Source organism: Solea senegalensis, linkage group LG1 (assembly GCF_019176455.1).
Source record: "Solea senegalensis isolate Sse05_10M linkage group LG1, IFAPA_SoseM_1, whole genome shotgun sequence".
In the NCBI taxonomy this organism is placed as follows: Eukaryota; Metazoa; Chordata; class Actinopteri; order Pleuronectiformes; family Soleidae; genus Solea; species Solea senegalensis.
Window position 1 is genome coordinate 30,309,427 of NC_058021.1, and position 18,404 is coordinate 30,327,830.

At 41.3% G+C, this 18,404-nt stretch overlaps 2 protein-coding genes and 1 long non-coding RNA gene across 4 annotated transcripts; 2 read left to right on the top strand and 1 right to left on the bottom strand.

Annotated features, from left to right (window-relative positions):
* Positions 1–223: 223 nt before the first annotated feature.
* On the bottom strand, positions 224–4,513 carry LOC122782680. Its single transcript, XR_006361947.1, has 3 exons — positions 4,455–4,513; positions 3,786–3,977; positions 224–300 (listed from the first exon to the last, which is right to left on the bottom strand). It is a non-coding gene; the product is annotated as an uncharacterized LOC122782680 (long non-coding RNA).
* Positions 1,947–12,296, top strand: gyg1b (glycogenin 1b). Of its 2 annotated transcripts, XM_044047112.1 has the most exons (8): positions 1,947–2,051; positions 4,299–4,434; positions 4,510–4,684; positions 4,767–4,929; positions 9,209–9,335; positions 10,790–11,006; positions 11,234–11,275; positions 11,495–12,296. In XM_044047112.1, exons 1-8 carry the CDS (start codon positions 2,045–2,047, stop codon positions 11,678–11,680), a joined length of 1,053 nt encoding a protein of 350 aa, XP_043903047.1. In that variant the 5' UTR covers positions 1,947–2,044; the 3' UTR covers positions 11,681–12,296. The 2 variants fall into 2 exon arrangements, with proteins under 2 accessions (XP_043903047.1, XP_043903054.1); XM_044047119.1 differs by lacking the exon at positions 11,234–11,275 and having other exon boundaries at positions 1,949–2,051.
* An 822-nt stretch (positions 12,297–13,118) lies between these two features.
* Positions 13,119–17,897, top strand: bdh1 (3-hydroxybutyrate dehydrogenase, type 1). The gene is made up of 5 exons (XM_044040128.1): positions 13,119–13,564; positions 14,267–14,377; positions 14,937–15,078; positions 15,167–15,319; positions 16,138–17,897. The coding sequence occupies exons 1-5, from the start codon at positions 13,352–13,354 to the stop codon at positions 16,602–16,604; spliced, it is 1,086 nt and encodes a 361-aa protein (XP_043896063.1). The 5' UTR covers positions 13,119–13,351; the 3' UTR covers positions 16,605–17,897.
* The last annotated feature ends 507 nt before the right edge of the window (positions 17,898–18,404 follow it).

Consider the following 18,404-nt stretch of genomic DNA (forward strand, 5'->3'; position numbering starts at 1 on the left):
AGATAAGGCAGAAAACTGCAGCTGCATTTCATTTGTATTATGTTTTCAATCTTGGCTAAATAAACCGTTGAGCTCTGATGTATTTTTAAAAGGATATACATGCTTGGAGAAACAAAGGGATGCGCCATCTTAGTGCACCGCCGCCTTTGAACCCCGGTGATCCCTCTGGCTCAGCTGGCACCGTTCCAGTGGTGGAGGTCGGACGGGCGGGGGCATCGCTCTTTGAGGATTGCAGTCCAGCAGCACAGTGTGAGGCGAGCACAGAGCTCTCCCTGGCAGCGCGTCCACTCCACCAAGCATCTGCTTGAGTGGAGAAAATAAAGGAGCCAAAGAAACAGTAGGGAGTTTAACTGCCCTGGCACGGAGTTGTGAAGCAGAAGGCAGAAAAAAAACAATCATCAGAGTCTGTTTTTAGTGAAATGACCAATGCAATTTTGCCAAATTTGATCATTTCTTAATTTTTCCTTTAAAGGATTAAGGGTCAAGGATCAAGGATAGGTTTATTGCCATATAATTTTTCACAGCTAGTCATAGCATGAGTGTGGTTGACAAAGGAACAAGAAGACAAGACAAAACATGACAAGATGACAGCGCAAGCATGGAAGTCTGTTTTAAAAAAAATAATTTTAAAAGAAATCCTCTCACACATACCAGTGTTTTAAAGAACACTCGAGTGGAACATGAAAACTGTAGGGCACGGTTTATCCCCCTCTCTCAAGTATTAGGTCAGTGTCCAGATTAAGCAACACTACACTATACTTGCCCCCGAGAATTTATTCAGGAGCTCCACCGAGGCGGCTAAAAATAAAGCACTGTAGTGTAATACAGTAGAGGGTTACAGCCTCTGTTAGGCCACCTCCCCACCGCTGCCGTGTGCCGTTTGCTCCATCAGGTGGTGACAAAATGCCAAATGTAAACTGGGGAGGAAACATGTTCCAGTACCCCCTCATTCCAGCAACACAGAGTGACTTCTGCGGCACATCGTCATTGCAGGTGAAGACGACACTGGGCGGAGAGACTGCATGGCAGTTGCGTCAAAGGTCAAGGCAGCACTGTTGAGTTATATCTGACTCATCGTGACGTTTTTGACTATGTATAGGTATCAAATGCCACTATCACACTATACATGTAAACATGTAGATAGTTGAACTCCATGACCTGTTGTACTGTAATGGTTATGCAATATAGATACATATACAATGTAATTTAATAATTACTGGTCAAATAAATGTCAGATATCCAAATGGCATCACGTTTTCCATTCATAATGTATGTGCATGTAGGTTGTCATTACAGATATTGTTAATCCATACAGATTTCTGCAACTGAATTATGACTATCCATAATTCCAGTTTGAGAAATAACATATGTATATATATATATATATATATATATATATATATATATATATATATATAAAATAAATCTATTTCAGTAAATGGAGACGCTGGCATGTGATGTCATTCCATAATCAAATGTTACTATCCTTGAATATGATTCACATAATAATACTAATTATTATAATAATAATAGTAATAGTAATAATAATAATAATAATAATAATAAATATTCACAGCATATCATTTTTGATATAAAGTAGTCAAATAAATGTGGTAAAGCTTCTTCTTAAATCCACAGATGTAGCTAGCCTCCACAAAGCAAGCCCCTTGCCTCACGTACACATAAAGCGCTGATATTAAAGCCTGCGGAAACCAAATAGTTGTGATTTTTAAGAGATTATGCACTCACACAAACATAGTTGTGAGTAGTTTATTTAGTTTTAGATAAGAAAACGTCATTAAATGTCACACATTGGACCTTTAAAAATGTCTTTTCCACACACAGGGGTGGGGGGGCGTGGGGGGCTCACTCAGGGAGCAGGTGGGTGTGTGGAGACACCGTCACATGACGCCGCGTTTGGCTGTTGTCACGCTGGTATAAATCTACCTCTGGAGATTTGCTCAGCCCTTCTTTCCCCGCACACTCAGTCGCTGAGTCTCCAAGTTCGGGCTACAAAGTAGCTTCGACTCGTTCTTCTTCAGTCATGGCTGGTACGTTACGTTTTGACATTGAAACATGTGGAAGCTTGACGCTGCGCGGAGGTTTGTAAGTGAGTGAGTGAGCGCTCTAACGTGTTGACTGCAGAGTTTGTCAAAGTAGAAAAAGTGTCCCGGACTTTTTGTCAGTGTTGGGTTAATAGTGTGAAAATGGCTGCACTTGTTGCACATCAGTTGTCTTGTCCGGGTGACATGAGCAGGACGTAGTTGAATTATGTTTATCTGTAGACTGGTTTCTGTCAGTCATTGATAACTAAGTTAATTAATTTATTTTAAGACCTGGGGACTATATCATGCGGCGCATCTTACACGCGTGAATGAGAAATTAGATTGGCGGAGTGATATGATGTCAGACGTGATGTCAGCGTCCACTTTGATTTTGGACATTTAAAAGAGAAAAGCTGTCCACGTGACTGCATGCATCTCTGACGTAGTTAATTTCAGACACAATTACCTTAAACGTTAAGACAAACCAACCTTGTAGACTCTGTTTTAACTCTTTGTGCTTCAGTGTGGAGACAAAGATAACCCTCTGAGCCTTGTGGTCAATGATTTAAACCTCTGTTTGTCCCAGGACTTTGGAGTTGAGACTTCTGTATGATATTATTATCATAATTTATCACCCCACAGTCATTATGGACGGTAATAATTGCAACATGCACTGGTTTCTATCAACTTTTTCCTCCTTTAATGTGAGGCTACATGTAAAAATACTGCAGCACCAGTTGAAAAAGGAACTATATGAGGTAAAGTAGGTGTGGAAGGTGCATTTTTCATACGTGTGTTCCATTGGAGGAAAATGCTCTTTGCCTTATTGACACAGGACCCCAGTCATATGTGTCATGTCATGACATGTTAAATGATTTGAAACTGTCTTTTGACCTCGATGTAGGTCCCTGAACCTTTGCATGATTGCATGACTGAACTCTTTAACTGTGTCGCGACGACTCTCTTTAACGGGAACGCGTGTGTCACTACTCTTGGTGTCTTTTAAATGTTTGTCTGTTTTTATGAGCAGCATAATTCATAGTAAAAGCACATAGGAATGGACCATGATCTGCAATTTGATCACACAATGAGGAACGTGAATTGACAAAATTGACGTTCTCTGCTATTAAAGAAGACACGCAGAGACAATTTTACTCCATGAAAATGTCAGTGAGGTTATAAATCAAGTGACATTTTGTTGTTGTTTTTTCTCCAACAAGCACCCAGGAGTCGCCCCCTGGTGGATAACTGCTTATTACTTCCTTGGCTTTACTTTTCAAACTCCAAAGGCTTCGCCCAAGTCTTATAGAGTCTGTGAATAAAAGTGGACTTTCATGAAAATATCAGGTTTACCTTTACTACAATAGGGAAGTTTTCAACATTACCCTGCAAAAAATATCAGTATTATCTCATGTAAGTCGACGTATCTGTGTGGTGTGGTTGAACTTAATGATCTCGATGCGTGTATCGGACGCTGTGGGAAACTGTGCGTCCTTGGCGGAGGATTGCATGCCTCTCACTGTGAAGCGCTGTCTTTTAGTTTATGTGTTTTATGGGAGGCTACTTGTATAAATACTACACCACGGGCTGCACCAATCGAAAAGGGGGCGTGAGGAGAGGAAGCAGTGAGACGGCAACTTTTCCCTCGCTGATGCTGCACTGCACTCTCCGACTCCTGTGCTGCTTTTTCTTTCTTATTATTGCTTTAATGGCGTTACCAAGGTGTTGATACACACTCACCGCAGTTGGGACTCATGTTTGGCTCACATGCTACAGTGCACACAGCCGCCGCAGCTGCCACACTGACTTCATCGTTTCAATTTATTTCGTCCTCTCACAGGCGAGTCATTGTTCAGGAGCATGAGTTGGCAGGTAGCTGACGACTTTTCCCCTCCCTGCCATGAGAGGTGGTGGTACGGAGCAGGCGCCACGCTGCGAATACAACTCACAATAATGAGACCAATAATGATTATTTTTACATGGGTAAAATTTCTTTTTTAGGGATTCTGTGTGCAAAATTTGGCAACAGTGTCCTTTACCTCACCCCTTGGAGAACCAATATATGGTGGTGTCCATGGATCTTAGTGGACAGAAGTTTACATTATACCTCTGTTTAACTTAAATACCATAGTTGCCAATGATCTAAATGTTTGTTTTTGTACGACAAAGAAAAGTAAATAATGTCCCTTAATCTTCACATACATTAGTATGCAAAGTTTGACTTGTGTCTCCTGGTTTGTGTCCCTTTTTCAGACCAGGCTTTTGTGACGTTGGCTACTAACGACAGCTATGCTCGAGGTGCCATGGTTTTGGGCAAGTCCCTGCGTAACCACAACACATCCAAGAAGCTGGTGGTGCTTATTGGTCCACAAGTGTCAGAGCCATGCAAGTAAGAAACAACAATCTCACTTTTCATTCGTGGCTTTTTGGAACGCTTCTGAACCCGAGTTGTTGTGCTCGTCAGGTCGTTGCTGAAGAGCATCTATGACGAGGTGAGGGTGGTGGACGTGCTGGACAGTGGAGACACGGCACACCTGTCCATGATGAAGAGGCCCGACCTGGGTGTCACCTTCACCAAACTCCACTGCTGGACGCTGACGCAATACTCCAAATGTGTGTTCATGGACGCAGACACGCTGGTGAGAAAGATATTATTATTTTTTAGCGGGAATAAACTTTCTTATTGTTGTTGTTCTCAAAAGTTGTTTGCTTGTATCTCAGGTGCTTTCAAATATAGATGAACTGTTTGACAGAGAAGAATTATCAGCCGCCCCCGACCCTGGCTGGCCCGACTGCTTTAACTCCGGCGTGTTCGTTTTTTGTCCTTCCATGGAGACTCACGGCAAACTGCTTCAGTACTGTACAGAACACGGCAGCTTTGACGGTAAGAGAGGAGGGAGCGTTTTCTAACGTTTTACAGTGTTTTATTTGCTTTCGATCAGAAGACATTGATATTATTTATTGAGCAGTGTTTATCTCGGAGCCTTTTATCGGGCCTCCATGCCTGTGGCATTCTGGGGGGGGGAAACCTGTCCTGTGCTATCTCTGAGTGAATCTCTTTCTTTATCTTGTTCAAATGTTTACCATGTTTAAATAGCTGGTATTTATTCACTGCCATAACTTGGGAAGAAATTGGGGGAATTAACATTTTCTTTGGTATAAATGTATATAATAATGTGTCTTTTTTGTTTTTAGATCTTTTAGTTGGATAACTGATGTCATTTTAGGTTGTGAGAGCACAAAATAAGTGTTTCAAAGATGCCATTTTGTGAAATTAACTTATTTACTGCCAAATCTTGATGCTTTTTCACATTGTTTAAAGGATGTGACGTGTAACATACTAGTTCTTGTCTGTGGATTTAAAAAGAAATTCTTGTGTTTTCTGTTGTATACTAAGCTAAGCTTCTGGCTTCTTCATAATCTTAAGAGACAATTAGTTAGTCATTTCTAGGGATAAGCCAATTGTTTGTTGAATGTTGGCAGAAGGAAAAACTAAGATCCACAATCCCTAAAAACAAATCAGTATCAGAAAGAATTCAGCATGTGACTAATTCCTGGTTCACCGCATCATAGTTTGACGTGATCATTATTCCTTGCCGCTCGTACGCAAACACCTTGGCTTTGATTTGCCTTCTCTAATATTAGGTTTTTTTGGTAACGTGACGCTCAACTGAGCTTATTTATCTTTTAGCTGTAAGTGAAGTCTTTGTGGAGGCCAGAGTGTGTGGACACAAGGCTCTCCTGTCACAGACTGTCGAGCTCTGCCGAGTTATTCACAGGGGGCTCTCGCTGGATCAGGTGGGTGGGGTGGAAGTTAAATTTGAGAGGGCCTGTTTAGCTCGCAGCGCTGGCTGACATTCTGCTTCTCCTCTCGGTGAGACACACTCTGCTGTAACTGAATTGTGGTTGTTGTTCGGCCTCCTCGACTCGAGTTCTGGTCTCCCCTGAAACCGCTGCTCTCGGATCAGCGGCTGAAAAGATCTTTGGGTTTTCTGACTTTCCAGGAAAAGTCTGCAGTGTTTCTGGAATATGGATATTGGTGTTTTTATTTTAACGTTGCAAAAGTATCCTGTCGACATGAGACAGTATTACTGTAGTTGAACCTGTTGAACCCTCTATAGGCTTCTGATTACATAAGTCTAAGAATTGCACAATTGCCTCCCTGTATAGAAAATTTGACTTTGCCCTGGGATCTGATGTGACGTTTAGATTCTAGCGCCATTATCACCACCGACTACCCAAAGTGATCCTGAGTGATGAGAGCTCTATAAATGCACGGAATGTCGCTCTGAATAGTCTGTCCCAGGATATACTGTCCCAGTTGTTTTTGCGTCCTATTGTGGGCACCGAGCACAGAAGTTCCAATTCCTACAGTGTGGAGCTTGACACAGTGCAGTCTGTTGATTTGTCAGCAAAAACAAAATCACTTCTGTGCCATGGACGAAAAAACGGAAATTGCACGGCAGCCTCCTCAAACAAATCTCGTCTTCTTGTGATAAACAAACACAATCGAAACTGGTGTTTCAATTCCGATCATTTACAAAAAACGAAAGTCTGATCGTTGCAACATTTAAAAGCATTATTTTCAGATTTTCGCCAATAAGAATCTAAAATTTCCATTTTGAAGCCTCCAGAGCCTGTAACCAGTTGTCAATCACACTGATGTGCAATCACATGTGGCATAAATCTTTTTTCCTCCTATATGGAAGCATTGTTTACAAAATTTTGACCATTAGCACCTCAGGTAAGTGTTTACTTGTTTACTTGTTATAAATCAAATGTGATATTTTCCCATAGACTTCATAACGGAGGAAATTAGAATACGCTGCGACATACGTGTCTATGGTTCTTTGTGGAATTTAATGGCCACTTAAATAAACTTGTTTTTTTTCCGACATAACAAACGTCCCAAAAAAGGAAGACAACTGTAAACTTCTTGTCCGGCTTGAGTAGCTGTGGATCTTTCAAAAGTGTTAAATGACAAAAAGCCCTTTTTCACTTGTGTTGAAGTACTGTGGAATAGGAGCGAGAGAGTCTGTTGGGACCAATTGGTCTGCTGAATAACGGACAACGCTTTCAAGTGCCGAGCGTCCAGCTCATTTGTGCCAAAATGTTTTTTCATTAGTCACATCCACACACAAGACATCATTGTCCTCCTTCCAGGAAAGTGTGCTCTCTTTGTCAATAACGGTCCATGAAGTTTTTATGTGTCGCGTCTGTAAGCCCGCTGGTATGCTAATGAGTGAAGCTGTGTGTGTGTATATAAATAGCTGTACATGCTATGACCTTTGACCTTTTTTAACATATCTACTGTATGGAACACATGACGCACACACGTGCACTCCTTTGTCTCTCTCTGCGGGTCACAGTGGAAACCTCACTGAAGACGACTACACTGACGCACATTCTCGGACCCTCAAAATGAAGACGGTTGCGTCGTATGAAGTTGTGAAATCCGTGCGGGGGGTGTGTATGTCCGTACACAAAGTGCAGCTATGTGTGTTATTTTAAACTACAGCCATCTCTGGCGTGCGGGGAGCACAGAGCTGTGCCTGTGAGGAGACGTGCGTCTGTCAAAAAGGTCTCTGCGCGACCAGAAAAAACTTCAGCATTGGAACAGACACGTACTCTTGTGAAGGGGTTTGTGGTGTTTGCCCGCCTCTAAAACACGGTGTTGTGTCGATGATGTAACTCCACATATTTGTCCAGATCTGTTTTGGTTTCACACTCGGAGGATAACTGACCTACTTGTGCAACCCTGCGCTCCACAGACTGTCCTGAGGTCTGTGTTTGTATAATCCACCTCCATGATGAGCTCTGCCCCGCTTCAATAAGCAGCCAGAGAGAGTGGGGCTCTATCACTGGAGGCAGCTCAAGTACAAACTTGAAAGCGAGCGCTGTCACAGAGGGAAATGTTTATTCACGTCACTAACACACACAAAATATTTTAAATACTCGCGTCTCACTGTGTTATTAAACGCGTTTATACTATTGCAAACAAGTAATTCAACTTTGCTTGTCATTATGCTCAGTGAGAGTTAAAAAGTAAAAGGATAAGATTCTCTTTGTAACCACAACTGAGAGCACTTTGAGCAGGCGACAGTCACTTTCAGCTGCCAGTATTTGAAGTACACACACAAACACGTGTCAGCTCAGCATTAGAAGTATAATGGAGGCTTTTTACTGTGACTCTTTCAGGCACTTGCTGTTAAACCAGATACAGTGTGATGATATTCTTGGCTTTTAAGTGATGGTTATTCATTTTTTACTTATAGTTAAAGGAAAACCACAAATTTGCATTTAGCTTTGTTTGAAAAATTCTTGAAAAAAATCTTCATTCTTTTCTCTTTTTTTTTACGTGCCCACAGGTGACACTTGGCCCAAGCCTTGAAACTGCAACGCTAATTCTGCGCTTTTTAGACCCACTCGTAGGGGTACGGGACCTCATTCCCAGAATGTAAACAGGGTCCGCCATCTTTGCTAACAGTTATGCTAACAGGACCAAGTGTCACTGGTGGGCACGTAACAAAGAAAAGAATGAAGATATTTCTCAACTCAGGGGAAACTGAGGTCCTTTTTATAAGCGGTTTACACCAGCGTTCTCCTCTACCTTTTCCACTTAATTTGCAAACCTACACTTTTGCAGTGCTGAGCTTAACGTTGCCCTAAATATAGATTTATTTATTTTTTTTAATATTTGTGACAATTGCTGTGAACTACCACGGGAGTATCAGGGCTGTGCATGAAGAATGACGAGGATAAAGTAGGAATAACGCGTGGAGATTCACGTTCTCCACGTTAATCTCCGACGTTTTGTCTCGCGTCAGAGGGAGCGAAGTTGCTGCCGAAGTTGAATCCAGACTGTGTCTGTGTCAGACGTGGTTGGGATGTTGTGAACGTGAGTCTTTGTCCTGCTGAAACTCTCTTTCTCGACAGGAAGCGGTCAAGTCTCTCTCGTTTTAGTGGCATTGCCGACCGCGTAGAAACCTGGATACTCTGTAAACCTGTCCTAATACACGTGAATCCTCGACATTTTGAGTTTAATCTCAAAACACCTTTTTTTTTCTGGAATTTTCTTTTTTTTTTTTTTATCTATGTAAAGACTGATGAGGTTGGTCTAAAAGAAGCTTATGTCAATATTTTCTCACTTGTCTGTGTTGCAGGAGGAGACCAAGGTGTTCTGAATGGCTTCTTTAGCGACTGGGCCACGGCTGACATTTCGAAACACCTCCCCTTCATCTACAACCTCAGCAGCATAGCCATCTACACTTACCTCCCGGCGTTCAAACAGTAAGTGTTAGTCTGCCAAGGTCACGTGTCTATTACAGGAAAAAAAGAAATAAAAATATCTTTATGATACTTTAAACATGGTTATTAGATTTCAGCCGGGGCTGCCGGTGAGTGTGGCTCAAAGACTGTTGTGTGGGGACACAAAGCCAAGGTGTAAGCGGACACTGATCACATGAACATGTAGTGACATCGTGACATGACATTAGGTTACGAGTGAGGCAAGCGGCGCGATTGCAGCGGGCTGAGCCCAGCAGGCCCTGGTCTCTGGGTCGGATGTCCAAGCATGAGCTTGCGAACAGCTGATGCCGAACCTTAAAATAGAGCCCGTTTATTTAAAGAGCTTTTTCTTTTCTTTTTTTTTTTAAATGTTAAGCCTCGTCATTGTGCATTGCATCTTAAACCCCCCAGCCCCCGCAGCCCTTTCTCCCCCGTATCTGTCTCTCTGCATTGAAACCTCTCATCACGGAAAACAATCCTCATCAATGGGCATTTCTTGGCAACCAGATCAGAATGACACGGGTAATAAAAATGTTTTTGGTGTCGACACCACTGCTGATGTTTGAAGAATCCCATGGAGACACATTTTGGGTCAAAGCTCTTTTAAATTTCCCAACATAGCACATTTAAAAACATCCGTATTGAAATGCTTTATACGCCCAATCTAACTCTTTATCTAGTCCTGCGGCGTCTACATGTCGCTTTTAGAGCTGAAACAATAAATTGTCAACTATTTTGTTCATAGATTTAATCAGTTTTAGGCTTTTTTTCATTATTGAAACAGGATTTCTGATTGTTTTAGCTCCTTTTAAAATGGGAATATTTTCTTTGTTTCTTTGCTCCATAAAACAATTTGTGTTTGTTTGTGGACAAATCAAGACATTTGACAAACATCATTTCCAGGTTTGGAAACACTGAACACATTTTTTTAACGTTTTCCGACATTTTATGAATCTAACGATTATGAAAATAGTCGTCAGTTATAGCTCTCGTCGCTTTATAAGAGTAGAAATAACGCTTTTAAAAATGTATATACAGTCAAACTAAAGGTGGGGTGGAAAAGCTTAGACTTTAAATTGGATTTGAAAACATCAGCGATGAGACATAAACGTTACACAACTGAACAAATCTCCCACATGTGATGTCATCTTCTCAGCTGTCTTGACAAATCAAAACACTTGGTGATTGATTGAGACTTTGAAAAAAAAAACTACATTTCTTGTGTATTTCTTTTTAGTTTGCATGTCCACTGACCTGGAGATTGCTGTGCTTATTCAACTTATCCTACAGTCATCCACCAGGGGGCGATCAGTTTCACTCTTAAGGAGCTGTCAGGGAGAGAATGAATAGAATATGTCCTCAAGCAAAGCTGTAGAAAATCAGTTTTCACATTTGAATTGAATGGATCAAGTCACAATTAAGTAGTAATTTAATAAAACAAATACCTTTCCTTTCAGATATGGTGGCAGTGCCAAGGTGGTCCATTTCTTAGGGAAGACCAAGCCGTGGAGTTACAAGTATGATCCCAAAACCAAACGGGTGACCGGAAGTGTGCAGGAGGCCGATACGCATTCCACCTTCCTCCTGGACTGGTGGAACCTGTACTCCACCGCTGTCGTACCCATGATGCACGAGGAGTACGGAGACCAGCCGTTCCACTCAGGATGCGAGGAGGTAAATGGGGAGCAAACGGAAAGCTGCGGTTCAAATTGTGACTTTTATTTGGATTTATTTGACACTTTTTGTTGATTTACCTGCTGTGGTGACTCCTGGAGAGGGAGAGTCTGAAAGAAAAAAGGAATACTGTTTTCATAAATGTGTTGCATTGTCACCTTCATTCATTCTGCTCTGTTTCTGGATGATGTACCCACTTTCTATTCCCCACCATTCATCTCAAAAAGCCCCAGTATAGTGGTGACACAGTCACTTCTGAGAGCAAACAGGTATGGAGATAATCGTCTGTTTTTTCTAGCTTGTTGGCGCCTGGTTTAGTGCTCCTACTACTCGTCTAGAAAAAAGAAAATAGAAAGAGTAGCTTCTGCTTGTGTTTGGCTGTGGCCATTTATTAGAAAAACGCTATGTATGGCGATTCTTAGTGCTTTTCCGTATTTCCGTGTCTGCTATTGGCTCATCGTTGTGTTTGATTGTCTATTTTGGCTTAGGTTGAAAGCTCCTCCTCTCACGTACAAGCGCACGCACAAGCGCAGGCACAAGAGGAAGTGGCGGCGACGGAGAAGCTGACGTCGGACGAGCGGCGGGAGAAATGGGAGCAAGGTCAGGCGGACTACATGGGAGTGGACTCATTTGACAATATCAAGAAAAAGCTTGATACTTTTCTCAAAAAATAAATGAAGAAAGAAAGAAAGAAAGCAGAATAAAAAAAAAATAACAGAGCACTTGCAGTTAAAACAAATGCACCACATGTTTGTTTTTGTCTCTTTTCCGCTACTGGTTTTCGCATCTGAGGTGACTCACTTCACCAGCGATATCCTCTCCATACATCAGTGTTAGTGCTGTTTAAATGTCGCTTTACTGTGGCACGGGTATCTGTTCTGCTTCACTGGGAGTGAAAGTTACGAAAAAGGAGTTAATTTCATTTAAAAACTGCAGTTTTTCTTGAAATCTCAGCCGGGTCTCACGTTTGTCATAGTAAGCACTGCAGTCTCTTTACATGTACATTCTTATTTTTTTCTTTTTTCTATGATTGAGTAGTCGTCTAGTACTGGCGTGGTGTTCTCACAAGTTTTCATTTCTTTGCAGTTAAACAGCCTCTGTTTGAACATGGGTATAAAAAGCATGTTTACAGTGTTTCTAAAGGCCGTCATTTGGTCACATAGTTTACACTAAATCCTCAGTGCCTTTGGTGTTTATTGCACGCTCTACTGCCTTGACTGGAGTTTTTCAGTGAGTTACTAGGTTTTTAAACATTCTTGCAATAGTAGTATATTAAAAACATGGAAAAAGTTTTGCTCAGCTGACTTTTCTTCACTTCATTTTGTTTGTGTGTGCGCAACACTGGGTTTTTAGATTTTGAGCCTTGCATTTAACATGCATACATATCCAGTCCCTTTTTGTTAGCGATACAGGGTTTTCTACAACGTTTCCCTAGTGTTTACCTAATTTGTCAGGTGGGAAATATCTGTTTAAACAGATAATATTCAAATTGATGGACCAAGGCATGAATGTTTGTTTGAGTTTGTTCTTCCAATCATGACTGATATTCAGTTTTTCATAGTAAAATAGGGGCCGTCAGTAAGTTATCATTTGAAGAGGAAATGGCTGCATTTGTGGTGCAACCCTAACTCTTCTTAAAATGTCCTTTAAAATAATGTATTAGCAACTACATTAATACATTATAACTCTAATTATGTGGACAAATAAAAACTATAGTTTATATGATACTTAAGTTACTCATACATACATACATTTTGCAGGGTTTCCAGCAACCACAAGGGGGGGCTGCCGGGACTGCTTCCACGCTAATGCAAATATCACTGTTAAATATATGTGCCCTCATTTTCCATGTCAATATTCATATTAAGAACTTTTCCAGTCCGATAAAAAAGTGTGATTACTGAAGATAGTGGAAAAATAATGCAGTTAATCGCCTGCTCGTACAAGGATATATTTATAGTTCATAGTTTCTGTTTAATTTACTGTATTTGATCTAAAATCTAGTAAAGGGGTTTCTGCCAAGACGGTACCCTGGTGTGTATTTCCGGTCTCGTCCCTATAAGAGAACCACTTACTTCCGGGAAACGAAACGACTACTTTTATTCAACTTTTATTCATTTTTATTAAATATAAGCTTAGAGAGGTTTTACGTGACAGTTTGGAAACGTTACTATTACATGTTTGTGAAGGGAAGAACGCTAAAGGACTCACTCACTTACTTTTATTTATTTATTTATTTATTTTTTAATAACGTGTGCTAGGAGTGGGCGTATTTGGCCGTGACCTCAGAGCGGATAATGTGACAGCTCCGTTCGCCAGGAATGTAAACGCACACCGCCGTCAACATGGCCTCGGTGTCCACGCTCCGAGCGGCTCTGCTCGTGTCTTTCTCCGTGTTGCTCACGCTGTTGCTGGGCTTCGGACTCCCCGCGCTGCTGAACTCCGTGATGAGGATGTTCGGTTTACCGGAGAGCAGCGTCACCGAGTGCATAGTCGTGCTCTATTTGGCGTTTGTGCTGTCTGTCGCGACACCAAGAATTCCCAGAGGATTTGTGGAGGTAACGTCAAAATCTGCATGCACTTATGTTTTAGAGAAGTATTGTTTTTGTTGTATATAATAAACATGTAACACATTCACTAGGACGTATTACAACACCATGGCCACATGTTGCGTAATAACCACATTCTTACAATCCCTTGTCATTAATTGTGTCCTTATTAGTCCACATGACATTAACCTGTGTAGAGTACGCTGTAATGACACAGGGAGGACAAACAGTGGGAATTTAACAGTATTTGACTTAACTGTAAGATCTAAAATCAAAGAAACAACTTCATAATATAACAGTAAAGCTGGAACATGACATCAGACTTAATCTGGAGACTCATACGTGACGTATGATACGTCACAAGAAATATGTAAAATGTGAGAGTGGACTAAACCGCTCCTGCAATAATCTAAAATCAGTTGATATTCTGCCTTCAACGAACATTACTATAGTATTTTAAGTTATTAATTTGTGATCACTATGTCCCCCACAACTTGTGTGGATATATACACTTATAGGGGAATATATGCCTCATGAATATTACTTTAAAAGGTTACATTGTGCTTTTTATAAACCTTCTACTTACTTCCTGACTTTCTGTTCTATTCAAAGGGCATAACCTAATGCATACTCTCTCTATACGATTGTATCTGTTTTTAATGTGTGTTTTTCATGAGCTAAAGTAAATGTATTTGTTGCTCCTCTGTGCAGGTGAACGGGAAAGCTGTGTTTATTACAGGCTGCGACAGTGGGTTTGGACATGCACTCGCCAAACATTTGCACAGTCTGGGCTTCACCGTCTTCGCTGGGTGTCTTTTAAAGGTAACGGTTTGAATAATTGAACACACGTGCTGTATTGCAGGTTCTAATTTACACCGTATACAGTATATATATATATATATATATATATATATCTCCCCCACATTCTCAGGTTTAATTTGAGGCGTACAGGGACAGATTTAAAGTCACATTTTTGACATGTGTTCTACTGCTTTATCCTCTGCATGAGGGATGTGGGGGGAGCTGGAGCCAGTCCCAGCTGACATAGGGACAAAGGGTTGGGTACACTAGTCTGGACGTTGTCAGTTCATCACAGGGCAAACACACAGAGACAAACAAACATTCCCTCAGACAGAAAAGCCCTTAGTCGAAAACAGGATCCGAAACAGCGACGAGCTTGCAGTGAGACAACGCAAGCGACACCACGTCTTCATCATTCATTTATTTACCCAGGAAGTCCTCAAAAATCTCTTTTTGACACTTAAAATAACACGTACAATATAGAAAACAAAAAGATCCGTCAAATATTTGATCCATAAGTGGTAAGACCTTCGAAAAAAATATACCGTACCACAGGTGTGACGTTCTGTCGTTCCTGCAGGACGAAGGTGGAGAAGGTGCAAAGGAGCTGGAAGAGTTTCATTCAGATCGAATGAAGGTGGTGCAGCTGGACGTCCGCAGCGAGGAGCAGGTGAACCAGGCCGTCGAATATGTTCAAGAAAACCTCCAGGACTCTGAAAGAGGTAAAACAACAACAACAGCAACACTGCCTCAGCTAAAAACCTGAGGATCACTCACACACTCGATCCTCTCCTCCCGTCTGTGACTCAGGTCTGTGGGCCGTGGTGAACAACGCCGGCGTGTCGACCTTCGGGGAAGTGGAGTTCACCTCCCTGGACACCTACAAGCAGGTGTCAGAGGTCAACCTGTGGGGCACCATCAGGGTCACCAAAGCTGTGCTGCCTTTAATCCGCAGAGCCAAAGGTCAGCAGCTGTATCTGTGTCTGCACTGTAGATTAAACACTGGAGAAGTTTATCATACCTTTATATATATATGTGGATTATTAACATAGTTAGAATTCCTGGTAGGGAGAAATCCAATAAGTTGTGTCCCATGATTTCAGTGAGGAATGCTAACAGTCTTGCCCTGTAATGGTTTTTATACTTTAAATGATTCTAATTCATTTATTTGTGTTTAAACAGAAACATAATATATTGTAAATTATGTGTTTAGGCGACAATTTAAATGATAAATATTATTATTAATAATAACAATAATAATAATAATAATAATAATAATAAAAACAATAATAATAATACAAAGAAGTGACTGGTAGTTTATGAGTATTAGTATTAGAATATGAATAAAACTTTGTGGGTGTTTTTTTAAGACTGTTGATTTATGGACCTGGAAGTTTTTGAAGCTACTTCATTTTACTTCATTTTTTAATTAGAACTAAACAAGTAATCTAAATGTTCAAATCGCAGGAGGTGCAATATTCCATAAACCGCAAAGTTGTGTCAAATGAACCATTTTAGATACTAAAATAAATATTGTCATTCAAATGAAAATGAGCCAAACTGTAATTGTCGTTAAATCCTTAGTTCAATATTTCCTGTGCTACAGATTTAAAAACAAAATGGAGCCTTACTACATAATACCATCAAAATATGAACTACTATACACTCACTAACCGTATTCATTTAAAACTTACAGACATTCATTTTTCTAACCTGATAAAAATATGCATTCTTTAAAACTGGCATTTAATATGGATCAAACCTGGTTCTTGTGTCCACAGGTCGCGTCGTGAACATGGTCAGCTTGTACGGGAGGATGGGAAACGTGATGCGCTCGGCTTACTGCGTGTCCGAATACGGCTTGGAAGCTTTCTCCGACTGCCTGCGCTACGAGATGAAGACCTGGGGAGTGAAGGTGTCCATCATCGAGCCGGGAAACTTCATCATGGCCACAGGCATCATGACGCGTGAATTTGTGGCCAGTGAGACCAACAAGCTGTGGAACGAGGCGCCCGCGTCTGTGAAGGAGGATTATGGGAAAGCACACTTTGAGCATCACATGGCTCAGATGCGTTCTTTCTGCAACAGCGGCGGTAAGGACGTGGGCCCCGTTGTGGATGACATCACCGACGCCATTATGTCCAAACGCCCTTACACGCGCTACAACCCCACAGAGCCACACTGGTGGATCAGAGCGCAACTGATGACCCACCTGCCCGCCGCCATATCTGACCTGCTCTACTTCTAAAAAACAAAAAGGAGGAGCTTTTCCTCACGTTAGATTCTCCTTTTCCACACTGTCATTTTAACAGGACGAAATCTCTGCCAGAACCAGACTCAAAGACGTGCGGCCATCTGCCTTGACCGGTTGCGGTGAAAGGAAAAATGAGGGGGAGAAAGTGAAAGACAGAAAAAAAGAGACAAGAAGCAGATATATGTAGAGTCATAACAAGTTATAGGTTTAGACACAACACTTCTGAATCAGTTATGACATGTTAAAGTACTACAATGTCATTTAGACACACAGGCGATCATAATACTACATTAGCAATACCACTACTGCTACTGTTATTATTAATAATAATAATAATAATGAAAATGGACCTGGATCCTGCAAGATGAGGACAGAGAGAAGAGTCAGGAATGAAAGATACACACTAGGGAGAGCAAGAACACGGTTAATGACACGGAACAAGGTCATATTCATCCCCCGAATGTTACAACACTAGAGTGACCATATGTTATAATTATTTCTTATCATTAACACCTTCAGAAAAACACTGAAAACACACATTTCTAGTGGTGAACGTGAGACCTAACTTTACACTCCAACAATAGCACGACAGCCCTGGTTCTCCCGCGATATCATGTCAACAAATATCTGCTGTGAAAGAGGGTCTATGATGTCAGGACATGCCGTGCGAGTTAAACTCGTTGACGACTTTCCGTCACATCGTTCCAATCCAAATGTCCACGATCAGAGAATCCGACGGACATAAAAACAAGCAGACGTTTGCAGAGTTGTGTACGTGCGTCGCACTTCACAGAAACATAAGACTCTGCAACATCTTTCCTCAGCACTTGAAATTCACTGATAAAGCCTTAAAACTTTTGCAAAAAACATAACTGCTGCACTTTTCTACATCTTACAGACACTCATTTTATAGTAGTATTCACTCCTTGTCTTTAAAATTTGCTGCGACATTATACTTTTTAAAAACGTGTGTTTTTATGTTGCCTCATGGGAACATGGGAATCTTCTGGGGCCCCCCACACTGGCACGAGGACCAGAGCTCGACAGAAACTGCCCCCTCCCCCCCCGCTGTTCTGTTGTGACAGCCTCCGGAACAAACTGAGGTCAGTTACTGTAAGTCTGTGGTGAGATTTGGCTCGACTCACCGTCAATGTTGCGCAACAGCAACACAATCACACTTTGTCCCACACGCTTCGCATTACTCCCACAGTGGGTTTGATTGAAGTGATTAATGAGCATTTTTGTTGTTGTTTTGTATGAGCAATAATGTGTATGAAAAGTGTTTTATTTGGAAAATGATATAATCAGTGTCGTTTCTTGTTTTTTTTTGCTACAAATGATTTTAAATAAAGTGAGCAAATGTGTCATCTGTGATGTAATGAGGCATTTTGGCCACTGGGTGGTGCTGAAGCATCATTCAAACACCTCTAAACCTTGAGCTGTTTTCCAGAACAAAATCAACCTGCAGGTGATTACAGAACGACAATATCCTCCCATATTAAAAGGCACCACAGTGACATAACTCTGACCTTTATGACTTGGCTCCGCATCAGAACCAGCATTAACCTTTAAGCAGATTGAGCTACGGAAGCGTTTGGACGACTTAAAGTAGTTCCTTCCCTGAAACGCCTAACCGTCACAACCTGACCCTTGCTGAAATCACTTACATTAGCCATTTTCCATGTCATCTTTTCACTCATCGTCTAAAGCTTTGACCAAATTCCCCAAAAACTAGGCAAGGCAACAGTGATCCATGAGGGTGGATTGAAGGGGAATCAGAGACAGTAACAGGTG

What these genes read in the sequence shown, in the direction of transcription:
- gyg1b (XM_044047112.1), top strand. An exon ending in CAAGTGTCAGAGCCATGCAA is followed by an intron (nt 4,435 to 4,509) that starts GTAAGAAACAAC and finishes TGTGCTCGTCAG; the next exon opens with GTCGTTGCTGAAGAGCATCT. An exon ending in AGAACACGGCAGCTTTGACG is followed by an intron (nt 4,930 to 9,208) that starts GTAAGAGAGGAG and finishes TCTGTGTTGCAG; the next exon opens with GAGGAGACCAAGGTGTTCTG.
- bdh1 (XM_044040128.1), top strand. Translation starts at nt 13,352, where the DNA reads ATGGCCTCGGTGTCCACGCTCCGAGCGGCTCTGCTCGTGTCTTTCTCC. An exon ending in TTCCCAGAGGATTTGTGGAG is followed by an intron (nt 13,565 to 14,266) that starts GTAACGTCAAAA and finishes TCCTCTGTGCAG; the next exon opens with GTGAACGGGAAAGCTGTGTT. An exon ending in TCGCTGGGTGTCTTTTAAAG is followed by an intron (nt 14,378 to 14,936) that starts GTAACGGTTTGA and finishes TCGTTCCTGCAG; the next exon opens with GACGAAGGTGGAGAAGGTGC.